This window comes from Uloborus diversus, chromosome 10, assembly GCF_026930045.1.
Source record: "Uloborus diversus isolate 005 chromosome 10, Udiv.v.3.1, whole genome shotgun sequence".
Lineage (NCBI taxonomy): Eukaryota > Metazoa > Arthropoda > Arachnida > Araneae > Uloboridae > Uloborus > Uloborus diversus.
Window position 1 is genome coordinate 9,293,757 of NC_072740.1, and position 19,428 is coordinate 9,313,184.

The 19,428-nt window shown below is 29.9% G+C and overlaps 1 protein-coding gene across 1 annotated transcript in view; it reads left to right on the plus strand.

Annotated features, from left to right (window-relative positions):
• The first annotated feature begins 6,209 nt into the window (after nt 1–6,209).
• Nucleotides 6,210–19,428, plus strand: part of LOC129231393 (potassium voltage-gated channel protein eag-like) — a 327,315-nt gene continuing 314,096 nt past the window's right edge. The window contains exon 1 of the mRNA XM_054865695.1: nt 6,210–6,566. Coding sequence (XP_054721670.1) covers nt 6,488–6,566 — 79 coding nt within the window. The 5' untranslated portion in view covers nt 6,210–6,487. The remainder of the gene's footprint in view (nt 6,567–19,428) is intronic.

The window sequence follows — 19,428 nt, forward strand, 5'->3', positions numbered from 1 at the left end:
GGATAGGTGGCGTTTCAAACTCGGAACATATTTTGCCACTTTACTTTGCCCCGTTCAATTTGCCTTTCCACCAACACTTCCTTATTAACTGATTTAAAAGGAATTGTTATTAATAATTTATCCACGTTGAAAAATTCACTAAGACTAAACTTGTCTGAGTCACTAAGAATAAGAGCTTTGCAAGCCACTAATACTTGCATAAAATTAATTAAGATAAAAATAAATTTCCTTGGAACCTGTTAAATAAAATATTAATTTGTAAATTTATCTTTTAACCTAAGAAATGATTCTTGGTGGCTTAAAAAGCGCTAATGCTTAGTGACAAAGACAAGTTTAGTGTCCATAAATTTTTCAACGTGGACAAATTATTAGTAAAAATTTCATGTAAATCACTTAATAGGGGAATGTGGGACGTAATGGGAAATGGCGGGGGAAAATAGAAATTGCAAAATAGGTTCCGAGTTTGTATCGCTACATTATTTTAACTAGGGTTTTAAATATAGGGGAAAAGGGGGCGCATGCGAACATGGTGTGTTTTACTAAGATTGTTTCAAGCAAAAAATCTGGAAAAATTCTCAAATAAGGATAGTACCAGTTGTACTTCTTGGACAAACATTTAGAGAAATGAGCCATGTTATGTGTCTGTCGTGGCAACTTCTTTCTTTTAGCAGATGTTGAAAAAAAAAATTCCACTGTTTTCTTGAAGTGAAAACAATTTGAAAACTAACTGCAATGCTAAACAACGTATTACGAACCATTGTATAAACATTCAAGTAAATTTATGACTATGTTTACATTTTTTTATTAACTTAAAAATTCTTTATTTTTGCGAGTTAGCTCTATAGTAGACGATGGGGCACTTGTGAACACAACATTTAGGGGCCCAAATAAACAGTTCTCATAGCCGCCGTAATTTCCGTAATACTAATATTAGTGCAGGATATTGTAAGTTTTAAAAATGTATAAATATTTATAATTGTTATTTTCCTATAATTAGTTTGTAAATTTATTGTTAATTGTTAATAATATTATTAAGTATTTATTTATGTTAAATATTTCTATTTTTAATTTTTTGTCACTAAATGAATTAGTTAATTTATTTTTTAATTAAGTCAAAAATTTAGTGTTATATAATACTTGCAGGAAATAAAAAGGCGCAAAATATTTTCATTAAATTAAAAACTGAATTTCAAAATCATTTTAAAATGCGTTATCAAACAATGTATGAAGCTTAAAAGCAAAATATATACAGAATAACCCTTACATAATAAAAAGTTCTTTGTATTATGTAGTCATATTAGTTTTTTCTAGTATATTCTGTGATCAGAATAGGCTACAAGTCTATAGAATTTGACAGTAAGCAGTTATATATTCAGAAAAAAATATTTTCTTAGTATAACAATTACTGTACTATTCAAATTGACGGAGTATAGGTTACAAACGTATTTGTTATTTAGGTAAATGTTTCATATTAAAGAATTTTCCTATAAAATGTTAAGCTCCTCCCGCTTGTTTTACCCCGTGTTCATATATACCCCAAGTCTGTTCACATGTGCCCCCTCTATAGGGGCACATGTGAACAACTGAAGATGTTTCTTATATACACCATAAACTATAAAAATATTTTGTTAAAAACCCCCAAAAAATCCATGACACAAATAAAAGTTTATTCAATCATAGGGACACTTTTGCGTTGAGAAACTAAATATTTTTTGAATAATAAAGAATTGAAAAAAAAAAAATGTTCACATGTGCCCCCTTTTCCTCTATATTTCATTCCAGTAAAACAATAAATAGCTCACAAGATCAAGGTACATAAAAATGCAATTAATTTTCCAAATTCGATTCACATATTGTATTTTTTTGCTACTTTTCAAAAACATTTTTCATTATTATAAAAAGATAGAGTTATTGTAATTTTGTTTGCGTGTGAAGAAAAGGCAATTTGAAAAAAAACCCAAGAAATAAAATTTAGAAGTAAATAAGTGGCAATATATTGTTTTAATAGAAGCTTTTTTTTGACATTCAAAACCACCTTCATCAACAATTGTGCTATACTTACTGCAATAGTGTTTTTTGTATTGCGCAAAAAAGCAAAAATAATACACAATAATATTTATAATAATAATAAATAAATAAATTAACACAGAAAAAAGTAGATATTTTGGTCCGGCCAGCGAAGTAAATTGCTCTGACTAAGTCTGTATGCTAGGATTGAATTCGGTTAACTATAGATTAATTTCCGAAAATTGGGTTACATAACGAAACAGTTTTTAAACTCGTATTTTATACAGTTATTTTCTAAGATAAATATGTATCTCACATTGATCACATTTAATTTCGCAAGCGCGCAGAAACCCCCAATACTGCTTCTGTAAAGTTGTTTAATTTGTTATGAGAGTGTTAGAGCAGTGGAACACGGATTAAGGCATACAAAGACTACATACTCTGATGGTGGAATCGCATTGCTAGAAACGTCAAAACCTTTATAAACATTTATTTATAAATTTATAAACATTATTTTTGAACCGTGTATGGAATTTTTTTCGTCATTAACTAAATGAAAGATCACTAATAACGTTCATAAAGATTGCATTAGGTAATCTAATAATAAAACACAATAGGTAAAAACTAAAAGAAAAATTATTTCTTCGTTTTGAAAAACTTATTTTGTTTGAAAATTAAGAAATTTTACGACAAATCTTTTGCTTTATAAGCCACTAAGTATCATTTCATAGATAAAAATATTAATTAAAAAATAATATTTGGTTTTCAAGGGTTCTGAGGAAAAATATTTTTATCTTAGTTCATTTTATAAAATTATTTTTTTATCTGAATTTTCTTATTATTTTTTTACTCTCCAAGTCTCAAGATATTCGCGACTTATTACATCAATTGCAAAAAATACAGGTCACCGTATTGGTGACCTGTATTTTTTGCAATTGATGCAATAAGTCGCGAATATCATATAATCTACGTAACATTTACTTTATGAAATCGTAACTCAAACGGCCTTTCTAGTTAAAATTAAAAGGGGTTTTAGCAATATTTTTGTCTATATGTAGGAGTCCTTTTTGTCTGTATGTATGTAACAACTTAACAAAAAATTTTCTTCCAACATAAAGAAGTTTGGAGTGTATTTTCATTTTAAATATGTATGCGTTATTTTTTTCCAATGCAGATCAATTCACACAAATATTTACACAATATTTGATAATATTTAGCATAATGTTCAATTCTTTTGGAATAATATTATATTTTGATTATGAAACATAAATAACAAAAACACAAATAAATGAATAACAAAACTTATCAGGTTGTTCTTTTTAAACAGCAATGTATTTTCACTTAAGACATTTCAATTGTAATGAAGATGCTTAGAAACTAAAAGCAGAAAACACGTAAAACATCGGACATGGTTTTATACAGGATTTTAAATTTAATCTTACAAGGTTTTAATGTTTTATTTTGCATCGGAATACGTGTGTGCGTTAACGATCGTTTATACTGAATTTTATACATAAAAAATACTCTCACTGCAGATTGTAATAATAGCTTTTAATTTTCAAATAGTTAAATATATTTTTCAAAAAAACGTTCATAATTTTTCTTTTATTTTATACTTTATTTTTAATAATTAGATAGCCTAAAGTAATTTTTAGGAACAGAATTATTAAATGCTGATTGTTGTAAAGTCTCTTAATTTTCAAATAATTGAAAAAATATTTTTCAAAACGAATAATTATTTTTTTTCTTTTAGTTTGGACCTATTGCAATTTACTTGTAGATAGCCTAATTATATTTTTAGAAACATAATTACTGATCTACGATTATGAAGACAATTACAATACATTTAGTTATAAATACAGTTTTTACGTTTCTAGCAATGCGATTCTACCATCAGGGTATGCCGTTTTCGTATGCTTTAATTCGTGTTCCACTGCTCTAATACTATCAGGATAAATTAATCAACTTTACAGACGCAGTGTTTGGCTTCTTCGTGCTAATGAAATGCGATCAATGTAAGATATATTTATCTTAAAAAATAATTATAGTTTACGATTTTCAAAACTGTAAGGTTTTGTGACTTATTTTTGGAAATTAATCTATAGCAACCCACCTCAACCCAGGCATATGGAGTTAGAGAAATTTACTTGACTGGCCAGACAAAAATAGTCAAAACATTTTGCTCAATTCTTTATCTTTCTGTTTATTTATTTATTTATTATGATTATAAATTTTTTTTGCCTATTATTTTTGCGCAATACACAAAACACTATTGTATTAAAATACAACACATTTTTTGATTAAGGAAGCTTTGAATGTCAAAAAAAGCTTGTATTAAAACAATATTGCCACTTATTTACTTCTAATATTTAACTAGTTCGTGGTTTTCTTTCAAATTGTCTTTTCTTCACACTAGAACCCTGATATATAAGGACAAAAAAAACTAGGTCTTGTTTCATCAAATTTAATTAAAAAATGATGACATGCACTTCCGATATAATTTTTTACACTTTATAAACAATTAAACTATGTTAGTAGAGAAAAATATTTGAAATTTGTTTCTTTCTTCTGCTCGTATGCAAGACAACAATTAACAAGTGAAAACTTTTCCTATTGTCTCAAATCTAGTAAACAAATTACTTTTTTAATCTAATATTGTGCATTCCTTCGCGTAAGATAATATCCATTTTTCATGCATTTTCGTCAAAGATAAATTGGATCTTACCTATCACACTGGAGGCGTAATCACAAGATTATCTGCTTGTGTTTTTAAAATGTTTTTCTCTATAAGATTTTATGGTTATTAAAATATATCTATTTTAACTGAATGATAATTTTTTTGAATAATTAATTGGCAACATTATTTTTAAAATCATGTTATGGGAATTTTTGTGCTTGCTTTTGAAACTTGTTTTCATTTTGGAAGGTATCTTCTTAATAAAAATGACTTTTATAGCATATTTTAAGCTGCGCTCATATAAAAAAATTCAAGTCTTTTTATAATATACCCCAGAGTTTTTACTTGCACAATATGTATATTTATGTTAACTAAATGCATCACGATACTTGCTCCAACTACGTACAAAGCTTTACCAGCTCTTTCATTAGCAACAATCAAAAGCAAAACTTAAAACTTAGAGAGTTTTTGCGCAAAAAGTATCTTTTTGATTTGCTTTTAGTATTTGCATGAATGTCTTTCCTCAAAACAAATGTTTTCGCGAAATAATTTTTCTATGAATCTAGCAATCTTTCTTTAGAGTAAATTATATTTCCCGTGATTGAGTTATGTAGAAATAATATCTATGCCTTCTCAACAGTCTGCTTTCAAACTTGATTCTATGAGTTAAGGAGATTGACACTCTACATTACTCACATTACTGTCAGGAAAAAGTCTAAAATTGTCTGCGACTTATCAATAGTTTTTGTCTTATTTAACCTGTAGGTGTAAGAAATGGCCATGCTACGTGGCACTGTCGAAAGAAAGGATTTCAATTTAAGTGAAAAAAAGGCATTATGATCTTACTAATATAACAATTTTAAAATTGAGTAGGATATAGCTTTAATTCTGTGAAAAGAAGAGAAACAGAAAACAATAAATTTTTAAAAGCATCTTTTCTTAATTTTTTTTTATTAATAACCTATCTTATCTAATAGTATATTTAGTTGCTTAAACTTGAGTATGCTCAGTATTTTAGTGTGGATTCATCCACTTGAAAAAACAAGCGTATTTTTGTGAATGAATTTGTGCATTTTTTAAAAATAAAAATGTGTATTAAAAAAAAGCTGTAGCTAGCTACTCGAAACGAATGACGGGAAATTGATTGATCCGAAAGTTATATGAAAGACTCAGATGAAACAAAAAATACATTTGGCTGTCATTTCTGGTACATATATTTAAAAAAAAGAAATCATCTTGCAAAATATCCCCCGCAGGTTTTAATATCAACATTGGCGGAAGAGGAGGAAAAAACCGCCTAGAAGAAGTCAGATGATCGTGAGGCTATGAAAGAGTCTGTGACCCAAGACATGAGCGGCACTGAGCAAAGACAATTGGCAGCGGCTGAATCTGGGGGTGTATTTAAGGCTGAGCATCCAGCTGGCGTTTCCCATACGTGCGGCCTATGAGCATTTCGGAAGGTTCAGCCTTTCCTATTTCGATCAGTGCGTCGGCCATTGGCAGTTGGCGACGGGATTTGGCGCTGGATCGCTTTGTTGCGGTAAACCTTGGCGGTGGTCGGAGCCAGCAGGCGCAAGTGTCGGAATTCCTCCAGAGTCGTTTTTCTAATTGGATTAACCAAGGAGGCCGTACTCAGTCGGCATGGCTGAGTCGGGTCGTAGGATTCGGCACGTGTGTGATGCAAGAACAGAGAGGACACCTGAGGCATAGCGATGCATAGCAGTACGCGAAAAATTACCTCGCAGGAGAGTCTCGGTGGGTGAACCTAGATAGCGAAAGAGCAGGCGGGATCGTAATGTCAAGATGCCTGGGGGGCGGAGAGGACTCGTCGCACCACAGAACACTTTCCTGGAGAACATCATCCGACGATATAACGCCCTGCGTAAGTACAACCCCTTGTTTACTAACCTTGCATGCACTTTTCCCTACATCACAATTCTCACATCCTGTTACTCCCGAAATTAAGAGGGGTAAATATATTTAGATGATATTCATAAGGATGATCTGCTAAATTTCATTTCATCAGAAAAAAATGCAAGAATTTTGGAAGAAATTGAAAATATTTTTATGGGAGCAATCTTATTCAGAATTGATTTCACTGCCTAATTGCTTGTTTTTCTGAATGCTGGATCTTTTTCGATTTTTTAAATTATGAAGCTATTTCTAATAACTTCACACCAGTTTCTTATTTTCAAATATAGCTGGGATATTTTAAGGTTCAAAAACATTTAAATGTTTTTCTTTGATCTTTAGTCCTTTGATCAACTCAAGTATTTCTTGAAATATATCCAAAATAATTTGAAAAAAATTTGTGCATTTTTGTGTCAAAATTAAAATAGAAAAAGTACTTAAGAGAGAAAGATTGTGAAGTAAAGTATTGCTCTTAAATTGTTTTAGAGATATTAATACTGAAATATGGAAGCGACATTAAAGAATTATGTTCTTTTTAGTACGTATATGTACTTGCTCACCTCTTTCTGCTAAATAGAATTATCTTTGGTATACTAGTGCTTCTTTTCTGTTGGAACACACTCAAATATGTACCAAAATGATGCTTTGATTCATGTTGCGGTCTAAAAATATATAGGTTTAACACAATGCTATATTGTAATGAAAACAGTTTTGTTTTTTACATTAATATCCAAAAAAAAATCCTCAGCTTAACGACAGAAATTCTTTGAAGGAAATCTTATAGGAACCATTTGCAACATCATCATTAAAAAGCTTTAAGATCCTAAATTTTTTTGGGAACATAAAAATGAGATCATGTGGAAGAAAAAGTTTATTCACCTTTTAATATTTTTGTTTACAATTTCAAACGTAATTCTCATTTTTGTAAAGATACTCGATAGAAAGATATCATGTTCTTTTATATTGCTTATAAATCTAAAATTTAAAGTGAAAGATAGTTATATAAGTTGCAATGTTTCTCTGATCATTACTTAACAGTCAAACAATGAAATTTGGTCAGCATTTTAAGTCTAGTCAATGCATTTCTACTGCACAATAGCTAGATTTTTACTCAACATTTTCGAGAGGTATATTACATTTGATACATGTAACTCTTGAATAAGTTTTATACTTCTATATATATATTTTAACTTGCTCTGTATAAATTAAAACGTGCCTTTAAATTACATTTCTAAAAAAGAATGAAAGTAATTGCTAGAATAAATCGAAAACAATCTGCATTTTTAGGTGTTTTATGGAAATGTATTTTTAAAATATATTTATATACCTGAATATTTCCTTTCAGTCCTGCTTTAAATGATTAGTTTACGCTTTTCATTTTTATTTTCGCTCTTAATTATGTAATTATAGTACTAAATAAATAAATATGGATATGAAATTAAATTTATAAGACACTTGTCTTTTTTTTCAAATAAAAATGTTATTGTATACCTTTTTAAACATTATTTTTTTTTTTATAAAAGATAGAAGCGAATAAGATGTAGTTAGTACTATTTACATCTGTCAAATATTTTTCAATTTTTATTATTTTAAAATACGTGTATTAGTTTTTCTGTTACTAGAATTGCTTAAATATAAAGAGAAAAGTTGCAATCAAAGAAAACAGGCTAAAAAATAAAAATAAAAAACCTTAAAAAAACTTAGACCAAATTTAAACATTTATCAACATTAAAGTATCGATAGAATACGATCATATCTAAAAATTCCACAACTTAGAATATCAGAAATCTGAAAAAAAATCAATTTCTTATTTAATGCGTTGGATATTTCATGGTAACCATATATTGAAATTGCCAACACATAGATATGCCTTCATACCCAAATGTTATTGATTTGGAGCTTATAATCTATCCTTTGCTTTTGCAAAACTGATGTTTTTGTGCGGTTGGCGAAACAAAAACTGAACTACCTAAAATATTCCAAACTTCTAACTTTATAATTGCAAATAGCATAAAATGATTTACAGTTGACTTTATTTTCAAAAGATAGTTTTATGTGTAGCAATGAGATCCACTCTCATAAAAATTTATCGCTAATAACATGCATGATTTTGGTTAATGGTCTCGTTTTCAGGTACTAATTAACATTAGAAAAAAAACCAAGAGTGAGTTCTAAAATGCAATGCATATAAATTAAAAAAACATTTTGAGTTCTGATTTCGGATTTTATTAGCATTAACTACTCAATAGTTCTGATTCATTACTAAATTAGATTACATATTTTAGCATTGTTTCAATGCAAAAGAAGATATTTATTGTAAATAATTAATATTAGCTGAGGTGTTTTAATTCTTGAATTGGTTTTAATTAATAATCTAGTTTAGATTTATATTGATCAGATGCAGAAAATTCGTTCTCACACGTAATATGTTTTTTAAAATATATTTTCAAGTAGAACATTTATTCGATCAACATTTGTTTGAAAAAATGTACTTCTTTTTTAAAATAAACTTATTATTTTTTTATAAACCAAATGTGGATAACAAGTTTTATCTTGGAACTGCGTAAAATATTATTAATTATTTTTTTCTCGGTCATTAAGTAAAGTAACAGCATTTTACAAATAAAAATTATTCCTACTGTTTAACAAAAATTGAATTTTTATTTTTATCTTAAATGTTAAGCTAATATTTTGGTTAAATACTAAAAGAATAATTATTTATGAGTTATTACAATATTAGTTATCGTGATTATACATTAATAAACCAGCAGTGTATTGATATGCATCATACATGAACACATGTTAAGTGTGGTCAATTAATTACACTAGTACCTGTTTTTTTTATGTTCGGAAAGGAAATTCTTTCTTGATGAACCAATAATAGTTGGCATTGATTGCTTTCCAGGAAAATTAAAATTACTTTTAGTTTCCGTCAGCACAAGTTTCCTATTTGAAATCAACATAGTTCAATACAAATAACAGTTATTTCGAGGCATCATACGTTTATTTTCACCAAGCGCGAATCCAGAAGGGGGAGGGGAGCGTGGGAGTCATGACTCTCTCCCCTTAATCGATCAAATGTAGTCTAAAACCGCAGTTTAGGAATTTCACCAATTTGAATCTAAAAAAAAGTTCAAAGGCAGCTTTAATTATATTTCTTCTGTGAGTGCTCACAAATTTGCCTAAAATGCACATTTTAAAAAGATCCTTTTTTCAGGTTATAAAATGCTATGAAAACCAATTATTTATTTCAAGTTCACGATAAAATTCTCTTTGTGACGGAATGTCAGACAAAACACATCTAAATGGCACCCACCCCTTACTTTCATGATTATTTCTCTGCAAAAATATAGCACTTTAAAAGCCTAAAAATAATATTTTTGATACATTTAAGCGTGAAAATCTCTGAAATAAGAATATAGCTTACTGTTTTATGAATATTTTCCCTTTTACCACGCATAAGGCTACTTTTATTTGTTAAAATATTACAAGAAAATAATTTCTTGTTTGTGTGTATAATTTATTTTTCACCAATATAGGTCAAATGTTACATGGAGATAGAATTAGAACACATATCGATTAAAAGATTTATTTAAATATTTTTTGGGAAATATTTTATTTACCAAATCTTTATTTTTCGTAGCTAGCGTTTTTATTCTCTAGACGTAACCTTTTAGCATAGTGAGAGCGATCTATCTAGCTGTAAAATTATTTGTTACAGAGCAAAAGTTAAAACGAACCTAGCCTTTGAGTTAGATCAGGTAATTTTTATCCACATTAGCAACATTTATGTTGCCAATATTTGTAAAAACAATATTAAATAATAGTTGAAGTTACTTTTCCCTTTATTAACCGTTTATTAAAAGATGTGAGTACAATCGTTTTCTTTTAATTATTAAATTTAATTATTTTATTTATTAAAGCACAGGAAGAATGATTTTCCGAGAGGGTTGATTTTATTTGTGATTATATAATTACGTACTGACCGATTTATGGTTTATCTAGTAAATTGTTCGTTTATCCAGTAAACTGAATTGTTATATATCCATACATAGTACTTCATCTATATCTGTTTTTTGAAATAGGATTTTCTATATTTTTTACAGACTCTCAGCCAAAATTTGTATTCAAGGTAACTAACTTCCTTTATTAAAACAAAAATTAAGACTGAAAATTTTGATTTTTACTTACTCTAACTCCGTATAAATTTCATCAGAAACTAGGAAAAAATAGAGAAGGAAAGAAGGAGGGAAGAGGAGAAGAAGAGAAAAAAAAATCGATCGGAAATTTTTTGGCGCACAGTGAATTTTGAGATAGTAATTTACATGCAAACACCTCAACTCCAGTTCATTAATCTTTAATATAAATGGAAATTTTTAAGTGGCTAGTACTGGTATTAAAAATATCATGCTATGCAAGAATTGTACGATAATACATTATTGAAGAATAATATTTAATTACTGAACGTATCAAATATCTTGAAATAAGGTACACATTTCAAACTCATTTTAAAAATATACCATAAAAGTGAATTGTTTTACGCATCTATATATAAAAATGGCTGTGTGTTTTCTATAAAAATACAGTAAATGTCGGATCTTTGCCGAATTTGACACAGAGGTCCTTTGCTGTTCAGTAATTCACATAGCTTTTTTTTTGGGGGGGGGGGGGGAATTTTAAGAAATGCTAAAGAGTCTACATTTAAGTTTTGAGTCATAAAATTACTCTTTTCTACTTAAGCTACCAGTTTGTTGGCGTTCTCAGCTTCTCTGAGATGGAATTTGCCTTCAGCTCGGTTAGTGTCTATTCCAAACTCATGAGTCCATAACAAGAACAAAAATGCATTCTCTGGATAGCATAATTGGGCTGTCAGTATATTGTATGTAGTTTTACCTTAGCTCTGGCTAAAGGGTGATAACTTGCTGCTTAACAAAGAAAGTTACCAATAAGTTGTTAAGAAAGTTAAGTGCAGGCACGTACTTTGGGTTTACAAGGTTACTGGTTTTGAAATGCGAAAAAAATAAATAAAAATACTTGTGCGACATTCAAGAGAATCTGCGAATTTCAATTATTTTCGTTGATAGAAGGACTACTTTTGTTACCGGAATTAGTTCGGTAAATTTATTATTGTTTTATATAAATTTTAAGCATTGTTTAAAGTTTTCTACTCATAGGTAATCATTTTTAGTTGTCGTTATCTTTTTTTAACAAATCCTATAGAATTTGTACTCGCTTAATATGAAAATGACCTCAGTTCTAGTATGTATAGTGTTTTAATTATTTATACAAGCGGCACTACACGTTAAATTTCTCCACTGCTGATATTATGAATAAAACTAGTCGCCTTGGCAGGTAGATGGCTTGTTTTTATGCCGTTTACCTTTTACGTCAAAAATGCCGCAATCGGCGACTGCTTAAACGCATTTCGCGGAGGTTACTTTTATCTACACAATCAACTTATTTCATCATTTGTACAGGTATGCATCGAATAACTCACATCCATATAAATATTTTTTAACTGAAACTGAATACTTTTACTGGAGTTTTCGCTGCCATGTATTCTTAACATTAAAAAACTAGTAAAAATAAGTCTCGCTATTTATAAGATCACACTAAGATTTATAACAGTTAGTTCGGGATCTGTGGGGTAAAAAGTAAGAAAAATTACATGAAACTGTTAATTCTTTGTTTCTAAGTATAAAAAAAACGGGTGATGAAATATAGAAGGTCGACAAAAGTACCCCTGTTTGGCAATTTTCATGTTTCTGGACCTTATCGTTTTCCCGGAATACGCTCTACAAACTGTCGCACACACATATATCACTGAATATTTTTATTTTTTTTGTTTGTTTTCATGTTGATTGGGATTCATAAACAGGACTTTCTTTTTGAAGTGCTGCTTTGTTTATTATTCTTATTTTTATTAGGTAAGTAAATTTAAATAAATAACAACTTACTTGAAACGTTTTTTTAATGTACAAGGTGTCCATTACTAAATGTTATACGTTTATTTTGTCTATCGATGAAACTATTTTTCGGAAAATAACGCAGTTTTGTATACATCATTATAAATGGATGAGAAATTAGATAGAGCGAATAAAAAATTAGCTCAAAACTTCGCCTCCAGAGAGTGTATTTTTAAGAGAGTTACGTATTTATTATACATTTACGTTGGTTTTGAAACAAATCTTGCATTAAAACATGTTGAACATGGCGGCGATCATTTTCGTCTACCTTCAGGAATCGTGAGATAGCATTTTCTACAGTTGATCGCACTTTTAAGGTCTAAGATCATGTTTGACGATCGGGTAGCAATGTATTTCATTATAAACGTCCTCTGGCGGTGAAATTTTGATTTTTTTTTTTTAATTTGCTTAAACAAATTCCCATACCTTCATTATGTTTTATACAAATGTTCGTTAATTTCTCGAGCAATGGTTTCGCTGCTAGACAATTTTAAAGTAGTGTCGTTTAACTATGAACACCATGTATATTGTTTAACTATAATTTAGCCACTATTACAAAAACATTTTTAAAACTATAGTGCAAAAAATATAAAGCCCTGTATTTTGGAGGAAGCACCTACAAAAATAAAAAAATTGAAACTAAACATCCTTAAGAAGCATTACTTATGATACAGCAATTTATCATGCTTGAATGAATGTTTTCTTTTTGATTTGAATGCAACAACACAATTATAGTTCAGAATCCTGCATTGGGTTTGGTTTATATATTCTTGGAAATTTAAATCAAAATTACTTCGAGGAAAAAAAGCTATTCAAAAGTGACATTTTCTGTCCTACGGAGGAACAAGCCCACCATTTTTGAGTCATTAACACGATGCTCTAACCATCTGAGCTAATACTGCTTCCTCACGGTATCCTATACATTAAAGCATTGCTTAAGAAATTAGGGAATACATTCATTTGTTCCAAACACCACCTGAATGTGAGTAGCCTGTTTAGTTTAGGCCAAAAGCAGTGAACAAAATCTTTAAATGATGCCTTAAAAAAGAAATTTAATGAATTATTGAAGAAGTTATGGCGCTCTCTTGGTTCTACGTGTTAGCCATTTTGAAGTAGAATTAAGGAGCAATCATATAGAATGTCTTCGCTCCTGTGCTTCATTAACGTAAAAAAAAAGTAAACTAAATTATATGTGTTCTCAAATTTATGTACTAAAACACTTCAAACTTATTTTTTACTTTCCCTTTTTGTATAAATGCGTTTTTCAATTTGTTTTTGCTAAAATACCTACTAAGAAAGGTATGACCCACATCAAATCTGGAAAGTTTGATCCGGTTCAAAGATTCCCATTTAGTTTAATTTAAGGGTGTAACAGTTTGTGAATTGTATACAACATTTAACTAGTTTTAAAAAGATTTTTTTTTTAATTTAAATGAAAGACTTTTTTTAAAAAATTAACTTACAATAAGTCAATTGATATTCTTTTGAAGCACTATCTGTTAACAAGTATGTCTGATAAAACTAACACAAACCGCTTTTCTCATTTGTTAGCAAAATTATTTAGATACTTAACCCATATCTTCTTTTCTCAATTATATTTGCCAGTCTTTATGACTTTTATACTATAAAAATCAATAAAATAAGGACGTAGAAAAGGCAAATGTGGCAAAAAATGTAACGAACCAATTATCGTCGCAGATACCCTTCCCAAAGCTAATATCGGAAGGATGCACAACTGCAAAACGTAAAGAAAAATTTTCATAACGTTAAGAAAAATACCCGGAAAAAAACAGCAGGGGGAAGATTAGATTTGTCTTCAGATAATGAATCAAAACCAAAATAATTTCGCATCTCAAGTGGTGTAGATGAATACTTCAAAGACTTCTGAACAACTTGCTTTATACGTCTTGAAAAAGATGTTGCAATAGTGCCTGAAAGATGTCACTAAGCATCCTCATCCAATGATCAGTTAGAGACAACGACAGACTTGCTTTGAGAACTAAATTTGACTGTGACATTTCTAGCCATCATAATCTGCTGATTCAAATTAATGTAATTTAGCAATTTATGGTATTTCCTTAGATGTAATTATTGCCGGTACCTTGTTATAGCATCTGATTAGACATTTTATTTTTTCAGCATCATTTTTAGAACTTTTGATCTCTGTGGATCAAACCTCTCTCGAGTGGGGAGGTGTGACCCAGTTTGGAAATTCTTGAAAATTGGCAATTAAAAGATAATGTTTAAGTTAAATGAAAAAAACAATTATGTAAAAAGTTTGCCAGTAAATATAAGGAAACAAATAACGTCAATTGAGAGATTTTCTAACTATCAAAAAAAAAAAAAATTATTTGTGAAAAGGAGGACAATCCTCTCTACTTTTCCGCTACTATACATATTCCTTTTCTCTTACATTATAGTCTAGCATTAGATAGGTGAAAATAATACATTAAAGAAAACGTCGAATATTGAGAGATAATTTTAATGTTTGCAAAAAATTATTTAAAAACAAAAGAAAACAAAACTTAGCCCCTCACTTCAGTCATTTGGGACTACAATCCATTTATAGCACTGTTGCTTGTTTTACGAGATAACATTCAAGAGAAAGCTAAGTAATTTCGAAATTGTTCGGCAAAATAAAGTACCGAAGATCCTACTACGCCCTTCTTTTTGTGATATTATTGTCGATTTTTGTTATCTATATCATTGAAGTTCTGCAGTTAGGTTTCCAGTTGTCTTCTCAACTGAAGCCTTTCATGAAGATTTGTTTTGCAACTGAAAAAAAATAATGGATGGGAAAAACTAAAAAAAAACCTCTGCTAATTGTTTAGAGTGTGCACTGCAAAATCGGACCTTGTTTAATGTACACAAAACAAGTTGCAGGTTTAATGACATGCTCACTTTTTAGCTATTTTTATCTATTTGGGGCGAGGGTGGATTTGCGCAAGGTAAACGGTCGGGATGTAAGAAACATTACGATGGATACTCAAGATATAGTTCTCACCAATGAGAAAACATACAAGCGAAGCAGCAAACCATATATTATGTATAGTGACTTATCCTTCGGATATAAAAGAATAGGAAGGCGAAAAACAGACTATGTGCTAAGAAACAGAAAACAGGCAACAATAAATCCGAGGGCAAGTAAAGGAATGAGGGGCAAAGTGATAATGGAATTTTTTCAAAATTTACGAATTGGAAATTTGTTTTGAAAATTACGATACATTGTATTTTATAATAAAACTTGCTTTGCAACATCATTTTTAAAAAATTTTTAGCAGTAAATTTGCGCCTTAAAAAAAGTGAAAACATTTCCCACTTTTTATGGGAAAAAGTGAAAAGTAAAATAATTTTCTCATGAAATCTTTTCAATTCGATTATAAAGTTTATTTTTATCAAATGAATCAATAAATAAAATGTTATATGAATAAATGAAAAAAAAATGAAAAAATAAACGAATAATTGAACAAATGAATGCATGAAAATATGAAGTAAAATTAATGATTAAGTAAAGGAGTGAATGAATAAAAAAATTAGTAAATGAATGAATAAATTAGTGAATAACTAGATGAAGGAATGGAAACGAAACAATAAATAAATGAATACGTAAGGGATTTATTGAATGAGTAAACGGAATGAAACTATTTTACTTTGCCCCATCCAATTTGCCCTGCATGTACTCGACTAATGGTACAAAATATTTCAAACTCGTATAAATTTAATATTAACTAAATAAATACGGCATCGAATGTTAGAAAGTTTTAATTTATACTTAAAATGTTAATAACAAGAACTGTATCATTTTATAATAACGAAAATAATTTTTTTGACTTGCAACAAAATATTACAATATGAGTTGGAAAATTACCTCTATTATCATATGCTTTAATCTTCGGCAGTTTTTTTTTTCTGACTGGAAGAGACTACATGTGCTTCTATAGAGCTAAAATATTACCAGACAGTTGGCGCTAAAAGCGCAGTAAATATTTCACCATTTCACTTTGCCCCACATTCCATCACATGAAATAGAAAACGCTTGATATATTTATTGAAAAACCCTATATATGTATGGTTGTTGTTTTTTTTTTTTTTTTTTTTTTTTTGTGCTAATTATAAAATATTGCACCCCCCCCCCTCCCCTAATCAAATGCATTGTATGAGGTAAGTTAAAAAATCAACCATCCCCTCACTGAAAAATGTCTGGATCTGTCTTTTGTTTATTTTGCCAGCATTGAATTTTGCTTTAAAAATTCGAGTACATATATATGAGTAAAGCTGCACGAAAGCTTTAAACCTCGATAAGCATGGATAGATACACGTTTGGATTCCTTCAAAAGGACAAAAAGCAAAACACATGGGTTAAGGTGTTAGTTAACAGGTTGATGATGCTATGTAAAGTGCGCAGGGAAGAAAGGCGAAATGCTAATCGTTTCAGTGGCTACTAAAAGGAAGAAATTGATTATTCAAATCTGTTAGTCAATACGCTAAAGAAGAATGAGGCCACTTTTGGATTCGGCCACAGGTTAACTAATGATCTATGTTTGCTAGTTTGAAGCGCTTTAATAGAGCAACCGTTTTGCTGTAAGTATCATAAATCATTCAAATAGCTTCACCAGTCGACCGACCGGTCATGACCAGAGTAACTGCATCTCGATGACGACTAAGGAGACCACGTGACATTTTAAACCAATTATAAGTCATTAGCTTAAATTTAAGTCCTAAAAGAGTGTGGACCATTTGTCTGCTCAAGAATCCGCACCTTAAACAAAAGCGTTCGTAATTGCAACCGGAAAAAAGAAAATACTAACCGCTGACGTCATTAACCGTCACGTGATCAACCGTCCGGGTTCGCCGGTTGTCCAAAATGTACAAGGCCTAAGGTTCATGAATCCTTCTTAAGTTTTGCGCGTCAGTTTTTGAAATACATCTGTACTCGAAATTTAGCTTCTAAGTTTGTAGTACAATGACACACGAGCTGATGTGTGCATCACATGACTTCCTTTTACTCCGACTTAATGTCATTTCCACATTATTGGCAATTTTAATGTAATTCAATTGTTTACTCTCTAAGTATCACCAACAGGGGCCAAATTGAAGCTAAATTAAAAAAAAAACGCCAAATTTGTCGCCAAGTTGGCGACAAAACTTGGCGACCAAAAGACTGGCGATATACCGCCAAGTGCCAGACAAATTATAACACCACTTGAGTTTACATCGAAATTAACAATGATTTCCCCCCAAAAAGTAGCAAAAGACCCCCTTAGGAACATCCGAATGTAACCAAAAGAGAATGTACACAACTAGACCACACTAAGAATCTACGTACCAAATTTCAACTTTCTAGGACATACCGTTTTTGAGTTATGCAAGATACATACAAACATACGCACATACATACGTACATACGGACGTCACGAGAAAATTCGTTGTAATTAACTCGGGGGTCGTCAAAATGGATATTTCAGGTGTCTGTACGTTTCTAGGCATATATCCACGTGTGGTGTTGTCGAAAAAAAACACTCAACATTTATTCGGGGGTGAGAAAAATGGAAATTAAGGCCGATTTTTGAGTGAAAATTTTTTCGCGAATACAAAGGAAAAAAGAAAAAAAAATTATATTAACAGTAAAGTTTAAAAAAAAAATGATGTGCTTACAATAAAGGTAAATGCAATACATAAGTGCTTCGTAGAAAGTCTTCGAGTTACATTTAAGCTGAAACACGTTCGGCTCCATCTAAATGGAAGAAAAATTGGGCTTATGAAATAAAATGTAACACATTTTTTGTGTTACTTTTGAAGAAAGAAGTGTCATTTTCATTGTTTGAGAGATACAACATTTTTCATACATATTTATGCATTATGATATTCTGAAAAATTTTCTCTAAATTTTCCGTGTGACAGTGACTTTAGTTTAGATTTGTGGAAGGATCATTATTTCATAAATTTAGTCCCATATTTTTGGCTTGCACAGCTAAACTTTGAAAATGTTGAAATAAAAATGGTGCAGAAAATATGCATTGTTACTTAAAAAGGGAAAACGGAATTTGTCTATCATGTGGTAACTACTTGTGTTTCTTAGTAAGAGCACTTATTATATAAGGCACCAAATTTTGTTTTTAATTAAGTTTTCTTTAGTTGACAACATATTTCTTTGAGACTGAGAACCATTTTGTATTAAATTTAACTGTTTTGAATTAAAATTTTTCTTCGTATATAGTTTTACAAAAAGTTTGTTCAAAAACAATTAACTCTACTTTTTCAAATGAGGCTGAAAATAGGCTGATATTAGTATTACCGAAACACTTTGAATTATTATTTCCCCGGCTATTATTGAGAATAAAATTTAAAAAAAGGAGTTCTATTGTCATATGATTAAAATAATTTAATTTTTCTCTTCAAAACACAAGTGTTTCAATAAAATAAATTAGCGAAATATAAGCTTCATATATTTTAATAATTCATTCATAATGGCGTAAATTAAACTTATAAACTTCTATGGTATCATTAAATACAAATTTCTCCGTGCTTGGAAGAAGACATAAAGTTTTTAATTTTAATTAAGTAGTTTGATTAATTTTTCTTTGCCATTGAATACAAAATTCTGTACCTTTTCGTTTTATGTTTGTTATGAGTGGCACGTCGAAAAAAATATGATGTGCTGTTGTTAAAGTGTTGTTGTTGATTCCTTCGTGCAGCAAAGCAAGGTTGTTCAGGAGAAAGTGAGGTATGATATGGGAAGAGGTGAGACTTTGACCTTGTTAGATGGGAGCACCACCTCCTCAATTTAGGCAGTTCTAAAATGGAAGACCGGTTTCCGCACAAAAAAAAAAAAAAAAAAAAAAAAAAAAAAAAAAAAAAAACCTCTGC